This window comes from Eumetopias jubatus, unplaced genomic scaffold (assembly GCF_037043125.1).
Source record: "Eumetopias jubatus isolate StellerSeaLion01/CBP00866 unplaced genomic scaffold, mEumJub1_p1.0 scaffold_10, whole genome shotgun sequence".
In the NCBI taxonomy this organism is placed as follows: Eukaryota; Metazoa; Chordata; class Mammalia; order Carnivora; family Otariidae; genus Eumetopias; species Eumetopias jubatus.
Window position 1 is genome coordinate 61,805,320 of NW_028274816.1, and position 8,745 is coordinate 61,814,064.

General features: G+C 46.2%; 1 protein-coding gene and 1 non-coding gene across 5 annotated transcripts; both read left to right on the plus strand.

Moving 5' to 3' along the window:
- Window positions 1–2,417: 2,417 nt before the first annotated feature.
- NCR1 (natural cytotoxicity triggering receptor 1) lies at window positions 2,418–8,745 on the plus strand. 4 transcript variants are annotated; one of them, XM_088027221.1, is made up of 7 exons: window positions 2,418–2,974; window positions 3,158–3,442; window positions 4,957–5,235; window positions 5,503–5,553; window positions 6,368–6,415; window positions 6,538–6,678; window positions 6,914–7,126. In XM_088027221.1, exons 1-7 carry the CDS (start codon window positions 2,824–2,826, stop codon window positions 6,970–6,972), a joined length of 1,014 nt encoding a protein of 337 aa, XP_087883347.1. In that variant the 5' UTR covers window positions 2,418–2,823; the 3' UTR covers window positions 6,973–7,126. The 4 variants fall into 4 exon arrangements, with proteins under 4 accessions (XP_087883347.1, XP_027950867.1, XP_027950868.1 ...); XM_028095066.2 differs by lacking the exon at window positions 6,914–7,126 and having other exon boundaries at window positions 2,418–2,857; window positions 2,939–2,974; window positions 6,538–6,730; XM_028095067.2 differs by lacking the exons at window positions 6,538–6,678; window positions 6,914–7,126 and adding an exon at window positions 8,236–8,745.
- On the plus strand, window positions 6,638–6,744 carry LOC114202096 (U6 spliceosomal RNA). Its single transcript, XR_003607753.1, has one exon. It is a non-coding gene; the product is annotated as a U6 spliceosomal RNA (small nuclear RNA).

Here is an 8,745-nt window from a genome sequence, read left to right on the forward strand (position 1 = left end):
TCCTGCTATCTTCTTCTTTTTCTTTTTTCTTAAAATATGTTGCGTTATTTGTTTCAGAGGTACAGATCTGTGATTCAACAGTCTTACACAATTCACAGCGCTCACCGTAGTTGCTCACTCTTTAAGTGATTGAGTGATGGCTTGAAATCCATCATTTCCAACATAGCTTACAAACTCTAAACATAGACAGTCCCAGGAGTATGGGAGTGAGCTTAAGACGACAAATGGGCTCAAGTAAAAACACTTTGATAAAGTGAAGTCCTTGGAAGAATTTCCCTCTTAGAAAAAGTGGCTCTAGAACCGCTCCAATCATCTCAGAAAACAACAAGCAAACCTGTCCGTCTTCAAGTCTGGACGCAGACTTATGAAAAATCAGAAACACTGACATCTTCCACAAGAGTGTGACGTTGAATTCCACTTCTGAGCTATGTAGGACCAAAACCACAAATGAATGTAAGATTGCTTACAGCCTGCTGAGACACCTGGGCCCTCCAGAAGAATCAAATGGAAGGCAACACTTTCGCTACAAGTACACACAACAATAAACATTGGAATCCCATAGGTAGGAAAACTCACTGTGAATAACCAGCAATAAAAAATTGCAAACTTCATAAAGAAACAAAGAAGCCCCCAAATATTATGGAAGAATTAGCAATACCAAGGGACTTGAGATACAGAACTCTCATATGCCTATGTAAATTATTAAAGTACTTAGCAGAGAAAAAAGCCACAAGGAAACCGAGGCTAGACCCATTCTCTAAAGTCCAGACCCAACTCCAATTAGGGCCATGCCATGGAGATACTAACCTGATCCTCTGTGGTGCCAGGAGGTTGACTTAAATTCCAGGGAGCTCCCCCCAACTTTTAAAACAATTTCACAGGAACATGTTATCAGGCAACCAGCCTCTTGAATAGACTCTCAAACTCTCTAAGTGAGAGGTAGCAGAACGTTCTCACCATACCAAGAGAACTACTTCTCTGCCCCTGGTCACTTTATCCCCAAAGGACAACTAGCTCTTTTCTGACACAGGGACCCACTCACCAGGAACCTTACCTTCATGCTATGAATGGTATTTAGGCTGACAATGATGAGTAAATTAAGATGTATTATGGGAGAGAAGTGAGACCAGATCCCTTCTTGGCCCAGAGACATCTTCGTCATCTATAGGCAAGCCTGCCTCATTGTCTCCTCTGAACTAGCAACCACTGCCTCTCTCCCCCGTGGTTTGGTATCTAAATGTTTCCATAGGTCAAGTCCACACTTGAAATTTGTTTTAAAAACAAAAAACAAAACAAAACAAAACAAAACAAAAAACCCATGGCACATAGCCAGGTTTCTCACAGACATTGGCTGTGCCCACTCTCTAGAAATGAGGTCAATGTAAAAAACTCCAGTGGCTGGTCCTGGGTCCTCGCCTACTACTTTTTTCTGCACCCATCTTTCCTGTAAGTTTCCTAAAAGATGCACACAGGAAGTCAGCTGGAAGAACCCCCCCCTCCCCGCTATATCCTTAGCAAGTCCTAATGGGGAGGACAGGACAGTAGAAATCCAGGGTATGACCCTTTTTACAGGGAGAGCAGAGCTTCTGATTTTAGGTCTAAATCTGCCCAGGAGTAAATGCACAAGCTGTCATCTCAAGAGTGACCATCTCACTTGAGCTTTTCTTCTCCAGGATGGCTTCTGAGAAAGACTTTATAGATACATGAGAATGATGCCCTCCCTCAAAATGTTGTAAGGCCATTTTGGTGGAGACCATCTAGACAGGTGGCATGGGTGGGTGTTGGCTGGCTGGAGAAGATGGGTGCTGGAATTTGGAGTCAAGGATTGGAGGCAACAGAAAAGAATGGAATAGAAATCCTATCATTTGCAACCACAGGAATGAACCCACAGGGCATTATGCTAAGTGAGATAAGTCAGACACACAAGGATAAACACTACCAATACCACTTATACTAGGACAAAATTGTCCTATATTTTGATTTAAGTGTTGGTTACATGACTATATACATTTATCAAAACTCATATAGAACTGAACAAGAAATGAGTGGGTTTTACTATATGTAAATAAGAAAGTGAATGGAATATATTCAACCACAAAATCAAGAAATAAGAACAATGGTAATAGATTGGGGGAGATTTCCTCATAGAATGTAAGGCAGAATATAAATTGGCATTACATTTCATTTTCCAAAATTATTTAGACTCTTTGAGGAAAAAAACACATTTTGAGTTTTAAAATATATTAAAATATTTAAGATTTTAATATTTAATTTCTGCTTTATAACAGACTAAAGGAATATACTTATGTACGAAACAGAACATTTTGTTTCAAAAATTGCATTTTTTGAAATGTTGTAACAAATCTTTGGAGAAGATAGCATTATCATTTCATTCTAATGAAACCAATTAACTGACCCAAACATATGCATACCAAACAAAGAGGAGCCAAGATTAAACACATATTTTTTTAATGATTCTAAGGTTTCTGCTCTGTACACTTCTGTATGCCTTTCCTGGGCATAATGTCCATACTTCAAAATTTGGAAGAAGACCCTGAAATGAGTTTCAGGTGGGGCAGACAATTGTCAGAGGATCTGGTTAGACCACAGAGATGACCAGATGTGTCATGGGGACAATGACCAGTCCTTATGCCTCATGGTCAGAGGTAGAAGGAAAACTGTGAACCATCTTGTAAAAAGTCAGTGTGAAAGCCCCATGGTGATTAGTGCTGGGCTTCACCCACCACATCCTGTGCACCTTCCCGGCCTGCTGGACTCAGTCTCCACCCAGCTACTCAACATTCTCCTGGTACAATCAGTACTATGACCTCTACACTCAGTGCCCTGCTCTACCTCGGTGAGTTCTTGCAGGTGAGGGAGACAGAATCCAGGGGTCTGGGTGTGGGGGGCAACATGTCTCACTGTTCTTGTCTTCCAGGGCTGTACCTGAGCCAGACCATCAGCACCCAGAAGCGTGAGTCCCTCCTTCAGAGCCCCAGAGTCTCTCTACTGGGCTCAGACAAAGTATCCACCTAGGAGCCACCAGAGGAGAGAGCAGGGGCTCTGGTTTGCTAGGAGTGCTTGGGACCAGCAACCGGGTGGAAATGTGGGTGGGAAGGGACTTTATCTGGAACTCCAGCCTCTGATTCCCTTCCAGAGATTCTTTCAAAACCCATCATCTGGGCCAAGCCAGATTTCATGATTCCAAAGGGAATGCGAGTGTTGATCTTATGCCAGGGGACTCCTGAGGCCGTTGAATACCAGCTGTATTTTGAGGGACACCTCTCTGCCCAGCAGAGCCCAAAACAACTTGGAAGGAGGAACATAGTCATGTTCCACATCCCAGCCATGACCCTGCTCACTGCAGGGCAATACAAGTGCATTTACCGAAGCAAGGAGCTCTGGTCAAACCCTAGTGACCCTCTGGATCTGGTGATAACAGGTAACTGTCCCATCCTCAGCCTGAATCCTGGGGAGGGTCACCATTTATTTATTAATCTCCTTTGGTGTCATTCAACCTCACTCAGCGGTTACCTATGACCTAGAGGCAGATTGGTCTTAGGTCAGGTTCTCCAGGTGAGATGCTCTGAGATGGATGCATGTGTGCAGGGGGGAACACTGGGGAGCATCTTCAAAAGTGACCCCAGCGATGAGGAGTGAGGGAAACAGGCCAGGCAAAAGGCAGAAGCTGGACCATGGTGCAGTTTCAACAGACACCTCAGCCAAGCAAATGTGGAACCCTGGACCTGGGATGGCCATTCTGAGTGGTCTTGAGATGAGGCTAGGGGTTCTGTACCCACCAGTGTCAACCCCTCCTAGGGAGGAGGTTCCATTCAAACATCCGGACTCTTATGGCACTTGTATTCTAGCAGGGGAAGACAGACCACGAGTATAAGTCAGGACAAATCAATCATGAGCACCTAAGGAGTAAATGATGATATGGAAAAAGACAGAGTAGAATGGGGTTGGGAGGGAAGGCAGTCTCAGGAAGGCAGTCTCAGCCTCCTTCAGCTGAGGAATGTGGTTTTCAAACTTAAGCAGGTATCAGAATCACCTGGAGGGCTCGTGAAAACACAGATGGCCCTAGTACACCCATGTTCACGGAAGCACTATTCACAGTAGCCAAAAGGTAGCAACAGGCTCAGTGTCTACTGACAAAGTAATGGATGAACAAAATGTGATCTATACACATGATGCAATATTATTCGGCCTTGAAGAGGAAGGAGTTTCGGACACCTGCTACGTCATGGACGGACCTTGAGGGCATCATGCTGAGTGAGATAAACCAGTCACAGAAGGACAAATACTGTAGGAGTCACTTCTGTGTGGGAGCTAGGATGGTCAGATTCATAGAGACAGAAAGCAGAATTGTGGGTGCCAGGGGCTGGGGGGCAGGGATGGGGTGAGGGTGCTTAATAATGGGGACAGTTTCAGTTCTGCAAGATGAAAAGTGTTCTGGAGATGGATGGTGGTGATGGTTGCATGACAATGTGAATGTACTCAATGCTACTGAATTGTACCCATAAAATTGGTTAAGATGGTAAATTTTATGTGTAATGTATTTCATAACAATGTAAAACAATAATAATTTTTAAAACACATTTGGCTGCCTTACCCCTGAGTTTCTGATGCAGTGGGTCTGGGGTGGAGCCTGGAAATCGGCATTTCTGATAAGCTTCCCGCTGATGCTGATGTCGCTGGTCCCAAGGATCTCTAACTCTGAGAACCACTGATGTTAGGCAATTCCCAGAGAGAGAGTCATGCTAATGCCCCTGAAAGTTAGAGGAGTGAGTGTCTCAATCTTGAAGGGAGAGATCAGGGAGGGCATGTCCACGACCAAAGCAGAGCAGACAGAGATTCTTGGGTGTGACATCCCAGTCTTAAGGCCAAGGAGGAAGGGAGACATAGGAGGCGGGATAAAGACTCTCTTAACCTTCCTGTCTCCTTCTCCCACAGAAATGTATGACACGCCCACCCTCTCCGTTCATCCTGGGCCTGAGGTGACCTCAGGAAAGAACGTGACCTTCTATTGCCAACTAGGCACTGCAACAAACAAGTTCTTTCTGCTCAAGGAGGGAAGATCTGGCCGCCCTCAACACAGATATGGGAACACCCAGGTGGAGTTCCCCATGGGTCCTGTGACCACAGCCCACAGAGGGACGTACAGATGTTTTGGCTCTTATAACAACCATGCATGGTCTTTCCCCAGTGAGCCTGTGAAGCTCCTGGTCACAGGTGAGGATAACCATATTTCCCCCATGTCCTCTCCGGAACCCCAAGTGAACCCCAACCAGTGATGAGGAAGGCAGCAAAGGGACAGGTGGGAAGATGCAGAGGGCACCTCCCTGCAGTGCCCTCATCCACATACATTTTTGCAGAGGCCCAGTTGATTTTTCCTGAGGAAGAAGGCCAGAGGGACAGAGAGAGGGGGGACACAGAGACTAGGTGGGAAGACCAGAGGAAACCCAAAACCCTTATGGTTTTCTTTGTTTCCACTGCCAGAAGATGTTGGGGACAGCAGCCTTGCACCCACAGAACACACCTCCTTTTCTGGTGAGTAACAGTTACTTCTAAACTTGGGTGGGGGGTGATCAGAGCCTCCCAGTGACACTAAAAACATGTCGTTCATTCGAAATATCCATTGACTGTCTAGCATTTGCCATGACCTGCAGTTCCCTCAGTGGAGCAAATACCCTTGGTTTTGCGGCACTTGTATCCCAGCGGGAGACAGACCATGAGTCAAAGTCAGAGAAATAAGGCAAGCATATAGCACAGGGGGAGCAAACAGTGGTGTGGAAGAAAGGACAAACAAGGTGAGGGTGACCTGGAGGGCAGGTGGCAATATTAGAGCTGTCTGAATCAGCCTCACAGCGGAGCAAATACCTAAAGAACTAAGGGCGTTCGTTCTATGGCTACACGGGAAAGAAGGTTCCAGAGAGAGGGAGTGGCCATTGAGTAATGGCAGGGGGAGGGCCAGCGCCAGGAGTAACTCCCTCCACTGGGAGTGACATTGCATGGTGCTGGTTGGGACGGGGTGTGGGCTCAGAGCTGGAAGAAAATGGGGAGACTGTGAGTCATCCAACATGTGAGGAAGAAGCCATGTTGACCCACATAATGAGGAAGCTGAGGGCCAGAGGGAAGACATGCCCGGTGGGAGGTCCTGGAGCTGAATTCCCCCTCGGGTTTGCCTGTCCTCTGGCTCTTCCTCTCTACCTGCCAGATGAAGCCACTAGGACCTGGAGGGTGGGGTGGGGACCTGGAAAAGCTGCACAAGGCCATGGGGTCCAACCGAGGGGAGGAGCGGCAGCCTGGGCAGAGGCCAACACTCTCTCTTTTTCTCACTGCTTCACTTCCCTATCATCCGCAGACCTTTGGGACCTCGACTTGTTAACCACAGAAGCAGAATTCCAGCAAGGTAGGCAAGCAGCGAGCAGGGCAGGCTGTGAAGGAGCGTGATCTGGAACGGGGAGAGGGAGAGGCAGGGCGAGGCATGTCCATCCATTCCTGTCAGCCATCAGTCTGTTCTTCTGACCCCAGACCTTGGCCTCTGGGATCACACTGCCCAGAATCTCCTTCGGATCGGTCTGGCTTTCCTGGTCCTGGTGGCCCTCATGTGCCTCCTGGCTGAAGACTGGCTTTGGAGGAAGAGGGCACAAGAAAAAGCCAATGGGAACGATACAGAGAAGATTAGCATGGCCCCTGTGCAAGGATGACACACAAATTCATGAAGCATTCCATATTTTGGGGTGGGGGGATGGGTTAGCCTGGTGGTGGGTATTAAAGAGGGCACATTCTGTGTGGAGCACTGGGTGTTATGCACAAACAAGGAATCATGGAACACTACATCAAAAACCAATGATGTAATGTATGGTGATTTACATAACAATAAAAATTTAAAAAAAAAAAGCCAATGGGGCTTCAAGTCAGGAACGCAGGAGAAGGTCCAGAACACAGAGACGCCTGGACAAATGACTGAGAGAGGTGCTGGCCACAGGTAGAGCTGAACGCTGGTCTTGACCCTGAGCTGAGTGAGCTCTGTGTTGTATCCATGGAGGGGGTTCCCTGCAGGAAACTGAAGGACAGCTGCGTGGAGTCTAAGCTTCCAGGAGGAGTTGGGCAGGGGGAATGAAAGACCTAATTTCTCCTGCAGACAGACCCTCTTGTCTCTTGTTGAGTGTAAGCAATTTTGTGCCTGCCTGATGAAAACCAAAGTTTTAACCACCCTGGTTTTCACCGAATGTATCTCCTTTGTAAACAGCATCACCACAGAATATTTCCTTCCTGCTTTGGTCTTTATCCCTAGTTCTTCTTTCCTTTGCTGCAATATGTCATTCAAGATTTTTAATAACAGGTACAGAAAAAAATAATAATAACCAGTACAGAATAGGCATTTATCAAAAGGAACATCACCCAGAGAGGCACCACCGGGTTAATGGAGATGCAGGCTGTGAGCACACGTACAGCTGAGTGTGTCCTGGCTAGGTCTCAGCCTTGTCCCAATTCCTCTCTCTTATACCACCTCAAGCTTCTGTCTTCCTCACTTCTTTATCCAGAATTTGCCTTCCTCCTTGGGTTTCCCCCCAAGAAAGTTCCCCAAACCCTCCAACTTGACTTCAGATATCACTTCCATGCTCCCAAAGCACCTGTTGTTCGTCTGTAACATCACTGGGGCTCTAACACTGCATACATATCCATTTTCCTGTCTCTACAGTGAACTTGTGTGAATTAAGTCTGTGTTGGGTCTGGTGGCTGTGCTCACAGCTCCTGACACTAAGAGAGTTCTCCAGAAATATACGTCAGGTCAATGGATATACAAATGAGGCTGTAGCTCAGCTTAGCTCTCGAGACTCCTGATTATTGTCCTTGAAATGCTATCTGGACCCTTTGTTCCTTGAGAACTTCTTCTTGATCAACCCATTAATATAACCATTATATGGGTCCCTGCCCTCCTCAAGATTCTGACACCTCACACGGTGTCAAATCCATCCTCTAAATCTGAGTTCCTGTTATGTATCAGAGAACATTAATTCCAACCTCAAAAGGGTTGGACATGCATTTTTAATGAGATAAAGAATATCCAGAAACCAGTATAGGCTCTGACACATGTAAGTTAACTCAATGCATGGTAGCTGTTATTATTCCCAGTACAATGGGGAACTGAAACTCACACAAATTGTTACCTCAGTACCAGTGGATCAGTACTGAATGTCCTTCTTTCTGTTCTTCATCTGCTAGGTCTTCACAGACCAAGAACTTCTGTTGATACTGAATCATAATGTTCTTTATCCCAAGACATGATGGACTTCCTCAGAGTGTGTTTATGACATCCCAAATTTTCCATATCCTAAGCTATGGCAGGAAACCTACAGTCTCAAGGGGGGAAAAATGTGTAAGGTAGAAGAATTTTGGATCTCCAGATATAAGTGCAGGGGCTTGAGAGCCTCCTCAGAAGGATGGAGGGGTCTTTTCCACACAAGGCTGTTCCCCTCACTGCTCCAAGTCAAAATCTTCCAAAACTGGTTAACAGGACTAGACCAGATGGTTAAGTAGAGCATTACTCTTTTTGAAATGTTGCACCCAGTTTGTATTCCAGACAGCGAAATGAAGCATGGGGAAGAAGGAAGGGAGGGAAAGGGAGAGAAAGTACCGGCCAATTGTTTGTTATGGAGGTTTATCGGAAACACTTAAAAACACTTCCATTACAGCAGGGAGGACATTAGGAGAAGGAAGGGAAAAATGAAGGGG

Coding starts and splice junctions, on each gene's coding strand:
- NCR1 (XM_088027221.1), top strand. CDS start 2,824: ATGACCTCTACACTCAGTGCCCTGCTCTACCTCGGTGAGTTCTTGCAG. Junction 5,236..5,502: donor TGTGAAGCTCCTGGTCACAG/GTGAGGATAACC, acceptor TTCCACTGCCAG/AAGATGTTGGGGACAGCAGC. Junction 6,679..6,913: donor AAAAGCCAATGGGAACGATA/CAGAGAAGATTA, acceptor AAAAAGCCAATG/GGGCTTCAAGTCAGGAACGC.